Below are 23,645 nucleotides of genomic sequence, written 5' to 3'. Positions count from 1 at the left end.
TGGAATTCCATTGAATTGCTTTTTTCAGTGAATTAGTGGAAGTAGCTAAAACTTTAGGACGGCTGCACCCAGCCAGTACCCATGAAGGTCGCCGCGCCCGCCAAACGTGTACATTATACTGTGGGGTGAATGTTGCCGTGTAATCTGTCCATGAAAATAATGCCAGCTGCCAGCCTCGTGTGGACTGATAAGGCCTCCGACTGCACCTTGCTGGTGAGGAAAAAACAAAACACCACTGTTGATATCCACAGCAGCTCCCAGGGACACTAACACCAAGTTGCAAACATTTAATTATACTGTACCGCTGTTGCTATGGGGCAACCGCGTCTTGATTCTCTCAGCTTGCTATGAAATGGATGCCTCTGGTATAGATTTAAGTCAGACAAGCCCTTAACGTATAATATTATATTACAGTTAGTCAGAGCCAGTCAAATTGATCTTATCTGTATAAAACCCCCACTGCATCCTCAACCTTTATGGTCTTATGTTTCATGCTGCTTGAGGTACTTTTCTCCCCTGTGAACCTATAAAACACAGGGCCGGCCAAAATAAACCCAATGAATGGCAACATAAATCAGGTTCAGTTCCATGGTGAGAGTTCTTAGGATTCTGGATCTATGGTATCTGAATATCTTGGTACTCAAATAGACTACTATCTGTATGGGTAATGCATTTACTGTACTTTCTGAAGTGGCTCATACACTGCTATTTCTATAATCTCTAAGAATGGTTATATAAAGTTTCAGGCCTTTGTCTGTAATGGGTTACAGATGATGGGTTATAGAGGATGGCAAAATGTCCTAGCAAAGCTCTGCAATAGGAAGATACTATACCTTTGCCTGTTTTGCATTTTATAATACATTTCCCATTATAAAATCAAAAAACTGTCAGGTCCTCCCGCTGTGCACGTATCCTCTGACCATTTGTACAGCTGTGATGCGGCCCCAGTGTAATGTCTCACTTGGAGGCGAATCGTCAGTAAATTGCCTTCAATTCAGACCTTTGCAAACTCACAGGCCTGCCTAACACACCAACGTATTGGGAGGTGTTGGTGGGATTTGAAGACAGACGCATTAGTCCCCTTCAACTTCCATGAACAAGATGTCACTAATGTGGGGCGTCCGTGGGCAGGCCCAATCAACGGTAAATAAACGCAGGCACTCTCACCTGCGCTGCACAGTGCCGTGGCTACAGCTTCTATTAAGGGCCAGAGAGGTCTGTCAGCTAAGCCCATTTCCACCCAACCATCTAAAGTGCAGGGATAAATCGAACTTCAGAATGATTGAAAGGCTTGTTGGCCAAGTAGGCTGGAGTGAGTGAAGGCATAGGTTTACTATTAGCATGTAAATACTGTTTTACTAGCCCAGATGTCAGGCCATCCATATGGTTTATGTAGTCCCATTGAGAGCTTCAACCCTTCCATACCTGCTTGCTCGGTAGGTATTGACTGGTGGAAAAAGGTATCCACCATCCACTGTATTAGCAATCAGGTCGAATATCACAGTGGATTGCCACTCAGAGTGAGAGTCTGCTTTATTGCAATTTACTTAGCTGTGTATAGGTGGAGCAAAGTGTGCCACTGCGAATTATCTAGTACAAGCGACATCTGCCTGGGAAGATTTGCCTGTCACAGAGATTTGTTTAAGTGCTCCGCTGTATTACGTTCCTGGCCGGGTTGGACTGTGCAGCAGTGTTGCTTTCTGGAGGCACCACATGGTTGACTGCATGTAGTCAGATTTTGGTGATCTATTTCAAGCAGTATAAATATATTTTTTAACTCCCGTTGATATGATTTGTGTATGCTCTCTATTGCCTGGTAGCTCAACTGTATATTTTAATGTGGTGATGTACAAATCAGCTAGAAATCATAATAACAAGGTTTTTATTAGCATCCATCTCCACAAAATGTAAGAGGTTCTCCTATCAGTTCCTCCCTTAGTATGGTGTACAAAATAATCTGCAGTCATATGATCAATAGTTTTTTATATCCTGCAATGCTCCTAGAAACACTATAGCATCACCTAGTGTTTATCAGAGGGCATTTCTCTACGTGGGAGGCAAAGTACTGTATCCCTGGAACACCAACTCTTCCGGGGTGATGACATATTCTGTGTTCTATATCGTGTCTCATAATCTTCTAATCTTCACCTTCCCAACATCTGGTAATTGGTACCGATCTGACTGTCAGAAACAGGAAGCATACATTTTTGATTCAAAGTGCTGATAGGTGGGCTGCAGATGACAAGATTTACCTCAGCTTTCTCATCCTGAGACCCTTTCCAAAGTGAATGGAATTTAATGGATGTTTTCTCCTTTCCTTGAAAGTGAGTTGTCTTTGCAGCATCATCTTGATATTCATTACATTTGTCTCATAACTGTCTGGGTGATGAGGTAAAGCAATATGTCAAAGTAAATTGGTGTGTGTATGCATGCGTGCATGACATATGTGTGTGTGCACGTAAGAGTGAGAGAGAGTGTTTAAAATGTATGTGTCGTTGTGTGTTCATTATTTCTGATTCTCCATCCTGAGGACAAAAATCATCATTTATTTATACAGAAGGATTCACTGAGTTGATTTCCCTACGCATCACATTTTATCTCAGAGCCTAGAAGTTCAGGACATCCTCCAAACTCGACCACCGTTAATATCCTGCCTGCCCTGAAAATGTTCAGACGTGACCTGAGTCTCACCAGCCGTGTTTGACGTGGACAAAGTCCATGCTATGGCTCCAGGCACAGACCCTCACTTCCTACTTCTGTCCGATTAATCAAGCACTGTCACTGGCTACAGAGGGCCACCGCCACTGTACCCCTCAGGCCTGAACATGGTTGTGTCCCAAATGAGTTTTTTGACCGGAGTCCCCATTGGGCTCTGTTCAATAGAGCACTAAATAGGTAATAGGGTGCCATTTGGGACGATGACCATGTGGACGACCGTCGACCCACCAGAGGTCCAGCTTGTCACGACTTGATGAAGACTGACGTGCCCTGGTAGTTGATCATCAGCATTTACATACATGATATGAAAAGCTGTGCTTCATCACTCAAACTGCCACAGGCCCGGATCAAACGCCCATGACAAGCCCACCATTGCCATGCGTGTCACACTTTGAGGACAATGTGATCTATGAATAACAATGTGCAAACCCCATCTTTCTGATCATATCTAATGTGCCTTACTGTCCTCTTGTTTGATTGATGGCCATGTGCTTTTATTCATTCACATGCAACAAAGTGCAGTGTATACTGATTTAGTTGTATATCTCATTCTATGATAGGGACTACATTATGTGCTAGAGCAAAGAGGTGACTGTCTGTTTCTCCCCCTCACCCTGTTGGCTCATGAAGCCATGTTTAATTTCATCAAAACCAGCTCTCAGCAACTGGCTATTCCCTAGTTTGCTTTTGAGCTTTTAAATTGCCTGTGTATGCACACGACTCAGCAGAATGAAGGAATGGTAACCTGAACCCTTTTTAAGATAAAAAGTGCCAAAGCTTTGCATTTAATAACGCAAGAGATGTCTTTGAAGATGCCAGCACTGCCCTAAGTGCATTTGAGAGGACAGCATAATAAATGGAACTAAATGCAGTGCCAGTTTTGAGGGAAATGCAATGCACATGTGGATATACCCAATATACTGCATATCACATTTTGATTTTAAAACTAACACCAATAACTTCTCTATTTCAGGAAAAGATGACATGATTTCAAACGTTGTTTCTAACAATATGTATTATTCAACAAATGATTATATCCAAATCCCACAGTAACTATAACTATGCCCTTTTCAGGGAATTCCCCATCAGAAGAGTCAGAGGAGCGCGACAAGGAGCCCCGAACCCTGACCTACCCAGCGTACATCGCCAGCCTGCTGGACTCTGGTGCCAAGCGCATGGCGGCGGGGGTTCGCATGGACTGCAGCAGCCAGGGCCAGTGCCCGTACTCCTGCCACCTCTGCCACATGAGCCCTGGGCCTGGGCGTCCAGCCGAGCCTGTCCTGCTCCAGATCACTAAGGCCGCCCCGCTCTACGAGCTGGTCTCCAACAACCACACCTACCAGGTACAGAAAGCTTTCACTGAAAACCTTGGTTTACCCCCATTTTAGCAGTCCCAGACACATTTTCAGGAGTGGATTCCTAAAAGCGTAAATAAAGTAGTGATACTTTAAGAGCAGTTTGCAAATTATTTCCATGCATAAAACCTCAGATTTGCTTTTCCAATTTTGAATTTTGAGCATAAAAGAACATTCACCACCAATATTTAAATGTAAATTCATACATTCAATCATGCAGCGAGAGAAGCCCTTGGTTTGGTTACCTGTAATGATGTACGCTGAGAGTCAGGAAGCAAGTTCAGGGAGTGAATACATGTAATTAATAAATTAACAAATCAAGAAAAACAAACAGCGCACTGACATGAAACAGCAACAATGACGACTGGGGAAGAAACCAAAAGGGAGTGATATGAAGGGCAGGTAATCAAGGAGGTGATGGAGTCCAGGTGAGTGTCATTCTGCGAGTTATGCCGGTGACAGGTGTGCGCCCTAATGAGCAGCCTGTTGACCTAGAGGCCAGAGAGGGAGCACACGTGACAGTACCCCCTCCCTGATGTGCGGTACCAGCCGCAGGACCCCGACCAAGATGACGATCCCGGGGATCAGGAGCGGACCGGTCACCTCTGCTAAGGTGCAGGATCCTGTCGATCCGGCTGAGGCGTGGGAGCATGACGACCTAGAGCGCCGGGGAGAGAGCATACGTGATAGTACCCCTTCCCCGGCATGTTTGGCTCCAGCCGCAGGACGCTAACCATATGAACGATCCCGGGGCTCCTGTGCGGACCGGTCGCCTCCGCTGAGGCGCAGAAACCTGACGAGCCGGCTGAGGAGTGAGAGCCTGATGAGCCGGCTGAGGAGTGAGAGCCTGACGAGCCGGCTGAGGAGTGAGAGCCTGATGAGCCGGCTGAGGAGTGAGAGCCTGATGAGCCGGCTGAAACCTCCCCGGTTGCCTCAGTTGAGGCACGGGAACCTGTTCATCCAGTTTAGGCATGGGAATCTATCGAACCCGCTGAGGCCTCCCAGGTAGCTCCGGCTCCAACACCCGGGATCGTCCCTGTGGTTGGCGTCCTGCGGCTGGAGCCGAACGCGCCGGGGAGGGGGTACTGTCACGTGTGCTAGGTCTCTAGGTCACCATGCTCCCGCGCCTCAGCTGGATCGACAGGTTCCCGCACCTTAGCAGAGGGGAACGTCATCTTGGTCGTCGTCCTGCGGCTGGAGCCGCGCATCGGGGAGGGGGTACTGTTACGTGTGCTCCCTCTCCGGCCTCTAGGTCACCAGGCTGCTCGTTATGGCGCACACCTGTCACCATCGTTACGCGCATCAGTGCATTATGACACTCACCTGGACTCCATCACCTCCTTGATTACCTTCCCTATATCTGCCACTCCCTTTGGTTCCTTTTCCAGGCGTCATTGTTTCTGTTTCAGTTTCCTGTCTGTGCATTGTTCGTGTTTTTTGTTTTGTATTATGTTTAATTTATTTTTAAAACATTCACTCCCTGAACTTGCTTCCCGACTCTCAGCGCACATCGTTACAGTACCGCAGCAAAACACCTATGCGAGATGTTTGACAATAGCGGTCGCAACAAGAGAAGCTGCTCTCCGACATAAAGATGTTGTGAAATTGTGTAGTGTATGCTGGACATAAGCCTACATCAATATGTCAGATGGCAAACGGTAAGCTAGAGGATGATTGCATGACCCCCTAGGGGGGCAGATCATATTGATGTCTAGACTCAGGCTGGGTGTTATTGACAGTGTTTGCTCCATCCTCCTGTCTCTTTGCAGGCACTGCAGGAGGCCATGATGAGCATGCTGTGGTGTTCTGGGAAAGGTGATGTAATCGATGACTGGTGCCGTTGTGACTCAAGTGCATTCGGGACAGATGGACTGCCAACATGTGCCCCTCTCCCTCAGCCTAGGTGAGTCACTCAAAACATTCTGTCTACTCGACTTGATAAACACAAGTAAGATTGCATGTATTGATATCTAAAGATGAGCTTGTCTTGTCATGATTTTCTGAGTTAGTTAGGTGTAACTCTTTTTATTGTCTCCCAGGCTCAGGTTGTCCCACTCCTATGAGCCCAGCAGTTCATTGGTCATCGTGGAATGGAATCACACTGAGCCACCAATCGGGGTGCGGATCGTGGATTACCTCATTAGCCAGGAGAAAGTGACAGAGAGGACAGACCACTCCAAAATGGAGACAGGTACATCCCTTCTCTGTTTCAGTTTTGAGGATGTATGGTATTTACGTTCATTTCATACAGTATGTCCATGTATAAATACAAAAATAGCTGTGCATGGTTGCTAAATGTTGAGGCAAGGAAAGGAAACCTCTAACTATATTACATTTACATTACATTTAAGTCATTTAGCAGACGCTCTTATCCAGAGCGACTTACAAATTGGTGCATTCACCTTATGATATCCAGTGGAACAACCACTTTACAATAGTGCATCTAACTCTTTTAAGGGGGGAGGTGTTAGAAGGATTACTTTATCCTATCCTAGGTATTCCTTAAAGAGGTGGGGTTTCAGGTGTCTCCGGAAGGTGGTGATTGACTCCGCTGACCTGGCGTCGTGAGGGAGTTTGTTCCACCATTGGGGTGCCAGAGCAGCGAACAGTTTTGACTGGGCTGAGCGGGAACTGTACTTCCTCAGAGGTAGGGAGGCGAGCAGGCCAGAGGTGGATGAACGCAGTGCCCTTGTTTGGGTGTAGGGCCTGATCAGAGCCTGAAGGTACGGAGGTGCCGTTCCCCTCACAGCTCCGTAGGCAAGCACCATGGTCTTGTAGCGGATGCGAGCTTCAACTGGAAGCCAGTGGAGAGAGCGGAGGAGCGGGGTGACGTGAGAGAACTTGGGAAAGTTGAACACCAGACGGGCTGCGGCGTTCTGGATGAGTTGTAGGGGTTTAATGGCACAGGCAGGGAGCCCAGCCAACAGCGAGTTGCAGTAATCCAGACGGGAGATGACAAGTGCCTGGATTAGGACCTGCGCCGCTTCCTGCGTGAGGCAGGGTCGTACTCTGCGAATGTTGTAGAGCATGAACCTACAGGAACGGGTCACCGCCTTAACTATATGTTACCACAGTAAAATTCCAGATTCTTATATTAATGATTTACATTTGTTATTATTGTAGTTTTGCATATAACCACAAGATGGTGGTCAATGCTAACAATAGTGTGGTCTGCATTTTAGATTTCTTGAGTTAACAATTACTAAATGTGCAAAGTAGTGGAGTGCATCACACATGTTCTAGTGCTGAATCATCTACATCTGTCACTTCATCACACAGAGAAATGTATATCAAATAATTAAATAAGATGATTTTAAGATAAAAATAGAATGGCAAAGCTGTAAAACATCCTAAATATAAACCATAAACTTTGTGAATATCATTGGTGTTTAATATGAGGGTTTCCGCATGAAAAACCCTTTAAATATATGTGTTTATTAACAAACTTTTATGTATTTTACTATGTCAATATGGATTTGGTGTGAATGTTTTGGCATCAAAAGGGTGGCAGTTGTGAAAAAGTCAATAGTTGGAAGAGTTGCAGAATTAATTCAAAATAATGGCATTTTTGATTAGGTGCTTTTTTCATTAATTAGGCTATTTTCTTTTGAACAATATGGTCTATCTACTAGAAACTCATGGAAAATATGGATACAGATATAATAAATTAATACTATGTACAGTTGAAGTCAGAAGTTTACATACTAACTTGACTGTGCCTTTAAACAGCTTGGAAAATTCCAGGAAATTATGTCATGGCTTTAGAAGCTTCTGATATGCCAATTGACATAATTTGAGTCAATTGGAGGTGTACCTGTGTATGTATTTCAAGGCCTACCTTCAAACTCGGTGCCTCTTTGCTTGACATCATGGGAAAATCAAAAGAAATCAGCCAAGACCTCAGAAAAAAATTGTAGACCTCCCCATGTCTCGTTCATCCTTGGGAGCAATTTCCAAAAGCTTGAAGGTACCACGTTCATCTGTACAAACAATAGTATGCAAGTATAAACACCATGGGACCACGCAGCCGTCATACCGCTCAGGAAGGAGACGCGCTCTGTCTCCTAGAGATGAACGTACTTTGGTGCGAAAAGTGCAAATCAATCCCAGAACAACAGCAAAGGACCTTGTGAAGAAGCTGGAGGAAACAGGTACAAAAGTATCTATATCCACAGTAAAACGAGTCCTATATCGACATAACCTGAAAGGCCGCTCAGCAAGGAAGAAGCCACAGCTCCAAAACCGCCATAAAAAGCCAGACTACGGTTTGCGGGGACAAAGATTGTACTTTTTGGAGAAATGTCCTCTGGTCTGATGAAACAAAAATAGAACTGTTTGGCCATAATGACCATCGTTATGTTTGGAGGAAAAAGGGGGATGCTTGCAAGCTGAAGAACACCATCCCAACAGTGAAGCACGGCGGTGGCAGCATCATGTTGTGGGGGTGCTTTGCTGCAGGAGGGACTGGTGCACTTCACAAAATAGATGGCATGATCCTCATGAGGCAGGAAAAATATGTTGAAGCAACATCTCAAGACATCAGTCAGGAAGTTAAAGCTTGGTCGCAAATGGGTCTTCCAAATGGACAATGACCCCAACCATACTTCCAAAGTTGTGGCAAAATGGCTTAAGGACAACAAAGTCAAGGTATTGGAGTGGCCATCACAAAGCCCTGACCTCAATCCTGTAGAAAATGTGTGGGGAGAACAGACAAAGCGTGTGCATACAAGGAGGCCTACAAACCTGACTCAGTTACATCAGCTCTGTCAGGAGGAATTCACCCAACTTATTGTGGGAAGCTTGTGGAAGGCTACCCGAAACGTTTGACCCAAGTTAAACAATTTAAAGGCAATGCTACCAAATACTAATTGAGTGTTTGTAAACTTCTGACCCACTGGGAATGTGATTAAATAAATAAAAGCTGAAATAAATAATTCTCTCTACTATTATTCTGACATTTCACATTCTTAAATTAAAGTGGTGATCCTAACTGACCTAAGACAGGGATTTTTACTAGAAATTAAATGTCAGGAATTGTGAAAAACTGAGTTTAAATGTATTTGGCTAAGGTGTATGTAAACTTCCGACTTCAACTGTATATATATATATATATTTTTTTTTAGTTATTCAAGTATGTATTACTGACACTATCATAGCTTGCCATAGAAAAATTACTGACGATTCTGGTATTTTTGCAATCATAAGCAAGTCCCATTCCAGGAAACTCTGGATGAGTGCTTTTCTAGCAAGGGATAAGTGGACTGCTTCCACACAGACCCTATTGGCTTTTCTACTGTTTCAAGTTGCTGTAATTACCATAATGGACTGGTTGTTTTCACCAAAAGTCTAGCTGGGGAGTCCTGTGCAGTCTCAACTTATTTCCCGAGCAATGGCCCTTCAGCCCACCCTGGATTCACTTATAGCATCCCATTTTAAGCTTGAAATAGGTTGCTTTTCTGGCAAACATATGATTACAAAAAATGATTGACCGATGAAACTGATTAGGCTGACATACTGAAAATGACCCATAAGATACACATGGCTCAAAACTACAAGTGTTTTTAAATCTTTGTGGATTGATTGCTTCAAAGCACACACCTTGAATGTCAAATATAGGTTGTGGAATGGAACTCTGCAGACAGTAGGCTACAGATCTTGGACCACCTAGGGGCAGAGGAAAGATATCTGGTCATCAAGATGGCGCTGATAGAGATGGCAGCTTCGCTTCTATTCCTTAGGAAACTGTGCAGTATTTTTTTAAATTTCTTATTTCTTATTTTGTTAGCCCAGAAAATCTTGTGTTATTACATACAATCGGGAAGAACTATTGGACATCAGAGAGACGTCAACTTACCAGTACTACGACCAGGAAAACGACTTTCCCAATGCGGATCCTTTGTCTGCACCTCCAAGGGCATTTGAACTGATTCCAGAGGCCGACCCAAAACAACGCCGCCGGAGGAGAAGGTGACGGAGCAGTCTTCTAATGAGGCTTCAGATGCGCGCACACCAAGCACCGCTTCCGAGTATATTACTCGCTAATGTCCAGTCCCTAGTTAACAAAGTCAACGAAATCAGGGTAACAGTTGCTTTCCAGAGATATCCGGGATTGTAACATACTCTGTTTCACGGAAACATGGCTAGCTGGGGACATGCTGTCGGAGTCCATACAGCCAATGGGATTTTCAGTGCATCGCACCAACAGGAATAAACATCTCTCTGGTAAGAAGAAGGGTATGTTTCATGATTAACGACTCATGGTGTAATTGTAACATACAGGAACTCAAGTCCTTTTGTTCACCTGACCTAGAATTCCTCACAATGAAATGCCGACCGTATTATCTCCCAAGAGAACACTCCTCGGTTATCGTCACAGTCGTGTATATCCCCCCGCAAGCGAATACCAAGACGGCCATCAAGGAACTTCACTGGACTTTATGCAAACTGGAAACCATATATCCTGAGGCTGCATTTATTGTAGCTGGGATTTTAACAAAGCTAATTTTAGAACAAGGCTACCTAAATTCTATCAGCATATTGATTGCGGTACTCGAGCGAGTAACATGCTCAACCATTGCTACTCTAACTTCAGCGATGCATACAAGGCCCTCCCCCGCCCTCCTTTTGGCAAATCTGACCTAGGTCTATCCAACGCTGGTCTGACCAATCGGATTCCACGATTCAAGATTGCTTTGATCATGTGGACTCGGATATGTTCCGGGTAGCCTCAGATAATAACAGTGACGTATATGCTGACTCGGTGAGCAAGTTTATAAGGAAGTGTATAGAAGATGTTGTACCCACTGTGACTATTAAAACCTTCCCTAACCAGAAACCGTGGAATGATGGCATAAATCACGTACCACTGCATTTAATCATGGCAAGGCGACTGGAAATATGACTGAATACAAACCGTGTGGTTATTCCCTCCGTAAGGCAATCAAACAAGCAAAGTGTCAGTATAGAGACAAAGTGGAGTCGCCATTCAACAGCTTAAACACGAGACGTATGTGGCAGGGTCTACAGACAATCAAGGATTACAAAAATAAAACCAGCCCTGTCGTGGACATCGACGTCTTGCTTCCAGACAAATTAAACAACTACTTTGCTCACTTTGAGGACAATACAGTGCCACCGACGCGGCTCGCTACCAAGGACTGTGGCCTCTCCTTCTCCGTGGCCGACGAGAGTAAAACATTTAAACGTGTTAACCCTCGCAATGCTGCCGCCCTAGCCACATCCTCAGAGCATGCGCAGACCAGCTGGCTGGTTTGTTTATGCACATATTCAATCAATCCCTTTCCCGGTATGCTGTCCCCAAATGCTTCAAGATGACCACCATTGTTCCTGATCCCAAGAAAGCTAAGGTAACTGAACTAAATGGCTATCGCCCCATAGCACTCACTTCTGTCATCATGAAGTGCTTAGAGAGACTAGTCAAGGATCATTTCACCTCCACCCTACCTGTCACCCTAGACCCACTTCAATTTGCTTACCGCCCCAATAGGTCCACAGACGATGCAATCGCCATCGTCTGTGGACTGCACAGTGCACAGTGTCCAGATTCCATCTGCTTACCGATTCCATCTGGACAAGAGGAATATCTATGTAAGAATGCTGTTCATTGTCTACAGCTCAGCATTCAACACCATAGTACCCTCCAAACTCGTCATTAAGCTTGAGACCCTGGGTCTCGACCCCGCCCTGTGCAACTGGGTCCTGGACTTCCTGACGGGCCGCCCCCAGGTGGTGAAGGTAGGAAACAACATCTCCACTCCACTGATCCTCAACACTGGGGCCCCACAAGGATGCATTCTCAGCCCTCTCCTGTACTCCCTGTTCACCCACGACTGCGTGGCCATGCACACCTCCAACTCAATCATCAAGTTTGCAGACGACACAACAGTGGTAGGCTTGATTACCAACAACGACGAGGCAGCCTACAGGGAGGAGGTGAGGGCCCTCGGAGTGTGGTGTCAGGAAGATAACCTCTCACTCAATGGAGAAGGTGGAAAGTTTTAAGTTCCTCAGTGTACATATCACCGACAAACTGAAATGTTCACGCATACAGACAGTGTGGTGAAGAAGGCGCAACAGCACCTCTTCAACCTCAGAAGGCTGAAAAAAATGTGGCTTGTCACCAAAAACCCTCACTAACTTTTACAGATGCACAATTGAGAGTATCCTGTCGGGTTTTATCACTGCTTGGTACGGCAACTGCACCTTCTCACAACTGCAAGGCTTTCCAGAGGGTGTTGCGGTCTGCTACATCTACAGGACATCTACAGCACCCGATGTCACAGGAAGGCAAAAAAGATCATCAAGGACAATAACCACCCGAGGCACTGCCTGTTCACCCCGCTTCCATCCAGAAGGCGAGGTCAGTAAAGGTGCATCAAAGCTGGGACAGAGAGATTGAAAAACAGCTTCTATCTCAAGGTCATCAGATTGTTAAATAGCCACCACTAGCACAGAGAGGCAGCTGCCTACCTACCGACTTGATACCATTAGCCACTTTAATAAATGGAACACAAGTCACTTTAATAATAATGCCACTTTAAGAATGTTTACATATCTCGCATTACTCATCTCATATGTATATGATACTGTACCTCACACTGCTCAGCCTGCCTGCTCACCAGATCTATCCCTCCACAGATGGGGGGGGGGGGGGGGCTGCGCACTGTCGGTCTGGCGCTCGCACACTCGTAATAACATCTGCTAACCATGTGTTTGTGACCAATAAAATTGGATTTGAAAGAAACATTGTCGTAACGAGTGGTTCTGATTTAAGCATTCAGTCACCTGTCAGATTAAACCCCAATAATCATGTGGTAAATAACCTTCAGATGAACCTACTATAACTCCAAAGATCCTCGCTGGGCCTCTTCCCTCTGGAAATGTGCTCTCTGTTGTACAGGTGTTATCTATCTAGAACATATTAAATGTTTCTTCGGCTGTCCCCATAGGAGAACCCTTTGAAGAACCCATTTTGGTTTGAGGCAGAACCCTTTGTGGATCTAGGTAGAACCCTTTTGGGTTCTATGTAGAACCCTGTCCATAACGTAATAGGATTTAATCTAGGATTTAAACACTTCTAACGTATGCATTTTGTTTGGCGAAAACCCTTATGTTGCACGGGATTAAATAACCATCTCTATAGGTCTATTTGTATAATGAAGTATTGGACTTGAATACAAGTGCATAATATATTTTGGTTCCAATATAATGTCATCTAGCCTGTCTTGATGTGAACAGGTTTAATTTAGTAATAATTGAAAGTGACATTGATTACTTGGCACCACCAACCAAAACAGAACAAATCAACCGAGATATACAGATGGGCGTGTTTTTTATCGATCAAAACATTTTTTTGTTTTAGATTGATGATGAATAATCTGATGTGTTTTGCACCTGTTGCATATCCCACGTTATCCAGTTGATACAGTGCCACACAGTGATACATATTGTTATTGACGTTTCACATAATGTGTCTTTACACAGATCCTCTTGTCTGATTGCGCTATATGGCCCTCAGTCTTTAGAGTCATTCATCCATATCCAAGGGGGAGATTTACTTTCCCTGTCCAGTTTATTCAAGCTATACTGCTCATCCCAAACCCCGACATCAAAATGTTGTGGCCGATTACAACCAAAATAACATAATGTTATATCAAGTCCAAATGTGGGACTGTGAAAAAGTGATCGATGAGGTGCTATTGCAAGGGCTAAGACTTACTGGAAGGGAAGACAGTTTTTTTTGGTCTTACTGTGGACTTAAACCTTTCATCTCTGTTAGGCCTGGATTTGAATGTGATTCAAAACAGCTTCTATGCAGTGTTTACTGGAAAGATCGGAACAGATTCCATGGAATGTCAAAAAGATGACTACATAATCTTATCCCTCATTTTGTAAAGACTCATAAGAAAAATATGGGGGATTTTTTTCCATTTTTCAAAAGAGAACTTGGACAACCGTTTCCTTCATTTACACAAAGCAACGGGGTGTTCCTCACATTGTACTGTACGCTGGTCACGTTCGTGCTTCCCGTCGCCTCGGATTACATGACCATATATTGTAGCTAGATACATACTGTATAATATATCATAGCTAATGATTGTAGTCCGGCCCTCTGGACAGGGGCTGGTTGTGTGCTAATCTTACACATAATGGGATTCAGGCACACAACTTGACATCATAGCCCTCTCCCAGATGTTTAAGTTGACTAAATCGGAAGTCTGCTTTTAGTCATCACCCACGGGCCAGACTCCCTGAGATCACCCAATAACGACAGGGTTTATTCAGGGGTCAGTGGGACATGACATCCAATCCGTAAACAGATTACTCACACCCATGTGCCACACTTCCTCCCTGGCAGGACAATAGAGCAAGGAGAGCTCCTGAAAGGGATGAATGTTTCCACCGAGCGCTTTGGCGGCCGATGAGCTCACCTCATCTGTTAGGCAAGGTCAGGTGCCAGGGCAGGTGCATCACAGAAGCTGGCACAGTCTCTAGGCGGCTTCATAGACACACACATACCCAGAGATCAAAAGTCCAGCTGTGAGTAGCATAGAAACTGGCCCCACACCTGGGTAGGGTCAAACTCAGACAGAGTTCAAGGGGCTAAGGTCTTTATTGAAGCACACAGTGTAATGACATATGGTCATGGATCTAATGTTTACATTAAACTTGTGAAAATGAAGTGTGTCTGGCTTTGGCTGTACAGCGTGGAAGGAACTCACCTTCCTATAAAGTCCAGTCTAGTGATTTTGTGTTTCCTATCCTTCAAGTGTGGCCCAGATGGCATATGCCCATGTGGCACGAAGCCTCAGCCACATCTGGAACGATACCCGGGGTTACTGCCACCTTTATATCAATTTACAGTATGTAAACAGTGGCTTTAATCCCAGACTCAAGACAGGAAAACTAATGTCCTCAGACTTTGGATGCCCTTTCCAATAAGCTTTACATGGTGAATTGTACAGGCCTATAATTTAACAAAATTGAAGACTGCTTGGTTCAATGAAACTCTCCACTACCGTCCATTACTGCCACCCATGTTGTGGCTTCAGACCAGATGTAACACATTTGATTTTGTCTATTTAAGTTTAGTCATGATGGTCTAGTTTACTGCAAAATGGTAATCACAACAAACAACAAACGTTGATGAGGCGAGAGATGTCAAACATAGCAATGCCACAAAAACAACCCTTGAGCTCATAATCACTGTCAAGCTGAGCTCTGACAAGTGGCAACACCACACTCAATTCCCAGACAAATATTTACTTTACAAATGAAGTTGAAAGTCTGTGGTCCAGAAGGGATATTAGGAGAGCCAAGAGACGACGGCGTCCCCACAGCAGAGGGGGAGTTGGACCGCACCATCAAACAACCATGTGTTACATGCAAACAAAGTCATGAAAAAAACACACAGATGTCAGGCCCGCCATCCTAACATGTGGGGAGACCATTAGAAAATGGTACGGACTGCTGTTGCAGCCACTCAGAAACATTATTAATGCAAGTGTGGTGTGGTGAGGCTCTATGCATGGCAGGAATGTTTGAGCTAGAGGAAAGACAATTATCTCTAACTGTTGGATTGAAAGGATTATCATAAGCATACACTACACAACTATATGTGGATACCCCTTCAAATGAGTGGATTTGGCTATTTCAACCACTCCTGTTGTATCAAACAGAGCACACAGCCATGAAATCTCCAAAGACCAACATTGGCAGTAGAAGAGCTCAGTGACTTTCAACGTGGCACCGTCATAGGATGCCACCTTTCCAAAGTCAGTTCGTAAAATGTCTGCCCTGCTAGAGCTGCTCCAGTCAATTGTAAGTGCTGTTATTGTGAGGTGGAAATGTCTAGGAGCAACAATGGCTCAGCCGCGATGTGGCAGGCCACACAAGTTTACAGAATGGGACCACTGAGTGCAGAAGCGCATAGCGAATAAAAATCACTACCGAGCTCGTGAGCTTCATGAAATGTTATTTTTTGCCCCATCTCATTCTCCTCTCAACCAAATCACTTTTACATAAAGTGGGACCCTAAAAACATTATGCATTATGTAATGCCTCCCAAAATGTATGATTAATACATTGTCATTAATCAGAAATCAACTGGGTTTCATCTTTGTAATGCGACCCAACCGTGTAATTGCCATTTTGAATGCTTTTTGGACATCATATTTGGAGTTTGGCAAATCTCAGATTCAGCTTTGGAACACACACAAGTTCAAGTGCTATCAGCTTCGGTTCAGTATTGAAATTTTCCCTTTTGCCCGATTTCAAGAACAGACGATTTATCCCATCTCTAAGGCCATAATCGAAAGTAATGCAGTATAAATCGCAAGCGGTTCTATGACGTAAATGGCAGAGGCAGTGTTCTTATCAAAGGCTTTTTTGTGAGAAAGTCTACGCAGATTGAAGCGTTCTTCCTCCCTCTCTCCAAGAAACTTCACTTTTAAAAATGACACCCCCTCCTACCCCACTTCAAATAGGGCTTTATTTCCTCTATTGCTATGAAAAAGACAATGCGTTCTGTTGCAGAACAAGTCTGTTAATCATTTTTCACTGGGAAGTGCCAAGAAGCAATGCTTTAGAAACTGTTGTTGTCCATCTCTTGCCTTCTGTTCATCAAAGTAGACAAGATCCAGATGTTATTTGTTGAGTCTTTACGGAGCTGCCAAATCTGCTGGTACCTAGCAGTTGCTGTTTTAATAGAACTGGTCAAATTCCCAGCGTTTTGGATATGGGAATTTATGCGATGGATTAGATCATTATCAGGTTACATTTTTTACCTGTTTATTGAACAAAAGATTATCTGTGTGTGACAGGTTTAAGGTTTTTCACTCTCTGTCATTCCCTTTAAAATCGCTCACTTTCTCTTTCATCAAAGAATTGCAGACACTGTCAAGTTCAGAATCTGCACCTTAACAGAATCAATGTTTATGTTAATATGGTGATGATTGAGACCCAAGATGGAGATTAAATGTGACACTACAGAAGTGAAAACATTGTTAAAATTCTCCAGGACCATAATACTGATATCTAATGTGCCAAAGTAAACTCCGTCTCTCGTGATCCTTCTTCATCAATCTATTCATGGGTTGACCCAGAAGTAGGGCTGCTGCGGGGTCAAAGGGTGCAACTGACCCAGGGCCCACCAACGACAATGTACCAAAGAAACCTTATTTAACGCTATAAAACATGGCAAAATGTATATATACATAAATGCAACATGTAAAGTGTTGATCCCATGTTTCATGAGCTGAAATAAGTTATCCCAGAAATCTTCCAAATGCACAAAAAACATTTCTCTAAAATGTTTAGTCTTTGCCAAGATACAGTTGAAGTCAGAAGTTTACTTAGACCTTAGCCAAATACATTTAAACTGTTTTTCACAATTCCTGATGTTACGTAAGCCTCTAGGAAGAGGGAACGCAACACCCTGCTACAACTCAACTCCCCGTGGAGTGAAAGAGGTATGGGATTGTAGTTGCGAGCAAGGATGACAAAGGCAGAGATGGGTATCGTTTACAGGGGATTTATTCCGTCACACGGTAATTTTGGGGAAAGGGGGCTGGACGGAACCAAAGCAAAGAAAGTAAATGTCAAAGCCCCCTCTCCTACCTTACCTGTCTACCCATCTTAGCACCACCTGGTGCGCTAGCCAAAATACAGGGGGTGGTCTGCCCAGGTCTTACCTAGTGTGTATAGACAGTAAATACTAAGGGTTATGTATGCCCACAGGCCTTTTGCCTAAGCACTCCCTAGGTGCCATCCCCTTACCCCCTGGGAACAAATTAAACAGAATAATACAAACACTTTCTATAATCAAAAACAGTCCTTTTGTCATAGACATACCTTACCAAACTTTACCTCTGCGCAACAACCTACAGAGGACATACAAGAAGCTCTCTCTGAGCCACAATCAATACAGGATATAACAATACGCTCTTTCTAAGAAACAACCAACACAGGCTATCACCCTCAGCAACAATCACAGAACATAACCATCAGCTCTATCTGAGAAACAACCAACACAGGATATCACCCTCAGCTCTCTTCTGAGCAACAGAACACTGGCTTATATAGCTGGAGAAGGAGTCTAATGGGATACAGCTGTATCCTGACGAGGGGGCGGGGTCAGCTCTCCAATCATCGATGTGGCCGACCAATCAGCTGCTTGGGGGGAATTTCAGGAAGCCATCCTGAAACACACATACAAAACCACAACACAGAAACTGGGGAACGTAACACCTGACATTTAATGCAAGTAAAAATTCCCTGTCTTAGGTTAGTTAGGATCACCACTTTATTTTAAGAATGTGAATTGTCAGAATAATAGTAGAGAGAATGATTTAGTTCAGCTATTTCCCATTCCCAGTGGGTCAGAAGTTTACATACATTCAATTAGTATTTGGTAGCATTGCCTTTAAATTGTTTAACTTGGGTCAAACATTTCGGGTAGCCTTCCACAAATTCCCACAATAAGTTGGGTGAATTTTGGCCCATTCCTCCTGACAGAGCTGGTGTAATTGAGTCAGGTTTGTAGGCCTTTTTCAGTTCTGCACACACATTTTCTATAGGATTGAGGTCCTATAGGATTGAGGTCAGTACCTTGACTTTGTTGTCCTTAAGCCATTTTGCCACAACTTTGGAAGTATGCTTGAGGTCATTGTCCATTTGGAAGACTCATTTGCGACCAAGCTTTAACTTCCTGACTGAGTGAAGGAAAAGCAGCCAACAAATGCTCAGCCTATGTGGGAACTCCTTCAAGACTTTTGGAAAAGCATTCCAGGTGAAGCTGGTTGAGAGAATGCCAAGAGTGTGCAAAGCTGTCATCAGGTGTCATCAGGTGGATACTTTGAAAAATAAAAAATATATTTTGATTTGTTTGACACTTTTTTGGTTACTACATGATTCCTTATGTGATATTTAATAGTTTTGATGTCTTCACTATTATTGTACAATGTTGAAAATAGTAAAAATAAAGAAAAACCCTTGAATGAGTAGGTGTGTCCAAATTTGACTGGTATTGTATATACACTACCGTTCAAAGGTTTGGGGTCACTTAGAAATGTCCTTGTTTTTTCACTACCATAAGCCGCCACCAACGTCATTTTAGAGGATTTGGTAGTACGTCCAACCGGCCTCACAACCGCAGACCACGTGTAACCATGCCAGCCCAGAGCCTCCACATCCGGCTTCTTCACTTGCAGGATGGTCTGAGATGAGCCACCCAGACAGCTGATGAAACAGTGGGCTTGCACGATCAAAAAATGTCTGCACAAACTGTCAGAAACTCATCTGCATGCTCGTCGTCCTCACCAGGATCTTGACCTTACTGCAGTTCGACGTTGTAACCGACTTCAGTGGATAAATGTTAGCTTTTGATGGCCACTGGCATGCTGGAGAGGTGTGTTCTTCACAGATGAATCCCGGTTTCAACTGGCGTTGTGTGGGCGAGCAGTTTGCTGATGTCAATGTTGGGAACAGAGTGCTCCATGGTGGCGGTGGGGATATGGTATGGGCAGACAAAAGCTATGGACAACAAACACAATTGCATTTTATTGATGGATATTTGAATTGTTGTGTCATTCATCTTCCCCCATCACCTCACGTTTCAGCATAATAATGCACGCCCCCATGTCGCATGTTATTCCTGGAAGCTGAAAATGTCCCAGTTTTTCCATGGCCTGCATACTCACCAGACATGTCACCCATTGAGCACGTTTGGGATGCTCTGGATCAACGTGTACGACAGCATGTTCCAGTTCCCGCCAATATCCAGCAACTTTGCACAGCCATTGAAGAGGAGTGGGACAACATTCCACAGGCCACAATCAACAGCCTGATCAACTTTATGCGAAGGATATCTGTCGTGCTCCATGAGGCAAATGGTGGTCACACCAAATACTGACTGATTTTTTGATCCACGCCCCTACATATTTTTTAAAGGTATCTGTGACCAACAGATGCATATCTGTTTTTCCAGTCATCCATAGATTCGAGTCTAACGAATTTATTTAAATTGACTGATTTCCTTATATGAACTGTAACTCAGTAAAATCTTTGAAATTGTTGCATGTTGCATTAATATTTTTGTTCAGTGTATACTATGATTAATTAAATCCTGGAATTCGTCTGAGCTTGTTTTGCTTATTTTATTAAGCTATGTACTGTACAGCTGTGTCTGTCGCTATGTCCTCTCTTTTTGCACAATGTATTCTGAGTTAGCCATGGATCTCAACACTGACACAGTCCTACAGCTCAGGGGCCTCTTGAGGGTCCTCCTTTTCAATGTACCATTATTTCATTTAATAATAGAGTAGCCTAGCCTAGCAAAAACAAAATGAATACATTTTTAAAATACATAAAACCATGTCTTAAATTCCAATTTCAACAAATCTGAGAATGAACCTGCTGCTGAATTAAATAAAAGACAGGTCATGCACCGTTGTCGATGATTTGTCCAGTCCGTTACTCAACAACCCTCTTGACTGCCCATCAGCCCCCTTGTACTACACACTGCTCAATGAAAAGTGATTTTTCTTTTGTTTTTGAGTTCCTCAATTAATTGATCATATAATTGATAATATGTACCAAAAAATTAAATATATATTTTTTAAACAGACATGAAACACTACTAAAATGTTCTTCCATCTGTGATTATATCAAATCAGAGAATAAACTGTCAATCGCCTGTGCTCAGAGCTTCGTCATTGCTAAGAAAATACTAAGAACTACTTTGTCATTACTAAGAAATAGAACAATATTGCCTTTATTCTTTCGTCGGCCAATTGAGAAGAACATGAAATCGACAAGGAGAAAATAGGCTAGTTGGCCAGATGTGTAGCCTATTTAGTAGAACACTCCACCAGAACATAAAGTAGGCCTATACAAGAAGCAGCCAATGACACCTTTTGTATATTTTAAACAGTCTAATAAATCCAGGTTTTGTGTTTAGGCAGGTATTAAGAAATATTAGGAAATGAAAAACTGTATTTTCGAAAGAATAGAATAGCATAGCCTATTCTGAGTTTAATGTAGCCTATTTTACTGATTATGGTTATGCAATGGCATATCCTTGTTTGTTATAGAATACAAGGCACTCTTATATTGCTGTGCCCTTATCACAGTAAAGTCAAATCTATTTTATTGTAAGAATATAATGAAATATAACACAATTGAAATTTAAAAAGTTGCCAGTGCGAAGTGAGATCATCTCGTGTCTGGAACGGTTAGCCTACTTTTCAGAAAGAGTGATAATTTGAAATGGGTTTCATGTGCTCAATTTCAGTGTTTAATGACAGTTTTTTCAGGGTTGTATACCTTAGAACCTCTTATTTTCGATAATATATAGAATTTCGGATTAGGTTTTGCCTGTTGTTTGGCAATGATCATTGCGCATTAATACATTTTTACCCCACGGTTCTTTTCTGGAGGTTGAATGTGTGCTATAGCCTAACACAGGGTTTCCAAAAATCATTCCTGGGGCTCTGGGTGCACGTTTTGGTTTTTGCCCTAGCACTACACAGCTGATTCAACTAACGAACTCATCATCTGTCATGTTTTGTCATTGATTATCATGTCTTGTCTCTGTGCTTCCCTTCTATTCGTTTCCCTCTGCTGGTCTTATTAGGTTCTTTCCCTCTTTCTATCCCTCTCTCTCCCTCCCTCTCTCCCTCTCTCGCTCTCTCTCTCTATCGTTCCGTTCCTGCTCCCAGCTGTTCCTCATTCTCCTAACTACCTCATTTACTCTTTCACACCTGTCCCCTATTTTGCCCTCTGATTAGAGTCCCTATTTCTCCCTCTGTTTTCCGCTTCTGTCCTTGTCGGATCCTTGTTTGATGTTTGCTGTTCTGTGTCCTTGTTCCGCCCTGTCGTGTTTTTGCCTTCTTCAGATGCTGCGTGTGAGCAGGTGTCTATGTCAGCTACGGCCTGTGCCTTCCCGAAGCGACCTGCAGTCTGTGGCCGCGTCTCCAGTCGTTCCTCTCTACTGACGAGAGGATTTCAGTTTTCCTGTTTTGGATTTACCTATGATAATATCCAGGAGTATCGGTTTTTGTTTAAGACTGGAATAAAGACTCTGTTTCTATTAAGTCGCTTTTGGGTCCTCATTCACCAGCATAACAGAAGGATCCGACCAAGAATGGACCCAGCGACTACGGATTCTCGCAACACTGCCGTCGAGTTCCAGGGAGCAATGCTCGGCAGACACGAGCAGGAATTGTCTGCTGCTCGTCATGCCGTTGAGACCCTGGCCGCTCAGGTCTCCGACCTCTCAGGACAGTTTCAGAGTCTTCGTCTCGTGCCACCAGCTACTTCCTGGTCTTCCGAGTCTCCGGAACCTAGGGTTAATAACCCACCATGTTACTCTGGGCAGCCCACTGAGTGTCGCTCCTTTCTCACCCAGTGTGATATTGTGTTCTCTCTCCAGCCCAACACATACTCAAGAGAGAGAGCTCGGATCGCTTACGTCATATCACTCCTTACTGGTCGGGCTCGGGAGTGGGGCACAGCTATCTGGGAGGCAAGGGCTGAGTGTTCTAACGATTATCAGAACTTTAAAGAGGAGATGATACGGGTTTTTGATCGTTCAGTTTTTGGGAAGGAGGCTTCCAGGGCCCTGGCTTCCCTATGTCAAGGTGATCGATCCATAACGGATTACTCTATAGAGTTTCGCACTCTTGCTGCCTCCAGTGACTGGAACGAGCCGGCGTTGCTCGCTCGTTTTCTGGAGGGACTCCACGCTGAGGTTAAGGATGAGATTCTCTCCCGGGAGGTTCCTTCCAGCGTGGACTCTTTGATTGCACTCGCCATCCGCATAGAACGACGGGTAGATCTTCGTCACCGAGCTCGTGGAAGAGAGCTCGCGTTAACGGTGTTCCTCCTCTCCGCATCTCAACCATCTCCTCCCACCGGCTCAGAGACTGAGCCCATGCAGCTGGGAGGTATTCGCATCTCGACTAAGGAGAGGGAACGGAGAATCACCAACCGCCTTTGCCTCTATTGCGGTTCTGCTGGACATTTTGTCATGTCATGTCCAGTAAAAGCCAGAGCTCATCAGTAAGCGGAGGGCTACTGGTGAGCGCTACTACTCAGGTCTCTCCATCAAGATCCTGTACTACCTTGTCGGTCCATCTACGCTGGACCGGTTCGGCTGCTTCCTGCAGTGCCTTGATAGACTCTGGGGCTGAGGGTTGTTTTATGGACGAAGCATGGGCTCGGAAACATGACATTCCTCTCAGACAGTTAGGGAAGCCCACGCCCATGTTCGCCTTAGATGGTAGTCTTCTCCCCAGTATCAGATGTGAGACACTACCTTTAACCCTCACAGTATCTGGTAACCACAGTGAGACCATTTCCTTTTTGATTTTTCGTTCACCTTTTACACCTGTTGTTTTGGGTCATCCCTGGCTAGTATGTCATAATCCTTCTATTAATTGGTCTAGTAATTCTATCCTATCCTGGAACGTTTCTTGTCATGTGAAGTGTTTAATGTCTGCTATCCCTCCTGTTTCTTCTGTCCCCTCTTCTCAGGAGGAACCTGGTGATTTG

The 23,645-nt window shown here is 44.0% G+C and overlaps 1 protein-coding gene across 7 annotated transcripts in view; it reads left to right on the top strand.

The window, feature by feature from the left end:
- Window positions 1-23,645, top strand: part of LOC139550800 (astrotactin-1-like) — a 261,506-nt gene that overhangs the window by 200,618 nt on the left and 37,243 nt on the right. For 6 of the 7 annotated variants that reach the window (XM_071361962.1, XM_071361961.1, XM_071361967.1 and 3 more), the window contains 3 exons: window positions 3,793-4,061; window positions 5,843-5,976; window positions 6,113-6,264. In XM_071361962.1, coding sequence (XP_071218063.1) covers window positions 3,793-4,061; window positions 5,843-5,976; window positions 6,113-6,264 — 555 coding nt within the window. The remainder of the gene's footprint in view (window positions 1-3,792; window positions 4,062-5,842; window positions 5,977-6,112; window positions 6,265-23,645) is intronic. The other variant, XM_071361963.1, reaches the window with a different exon arrangement.

The sequence above is a fragment of the Salvelinus alpinus genome, chromosome 23 (assembly GCF_045679555.1).
Source record: "Salvelinus alpinus chromosome 23, SLU_Salpinus.1, whole genome shotgun sequence".
Taxonomy (NCBI): Eukaryota; Metazoa; Chordata; class Actinopteri; order Salmoniformes; family Salmonidae; genus Salvelinus; species Salvelinus alpinus.
This window is presented reverse-complemented; position numbering and strand designations above follow the sequence as displayed.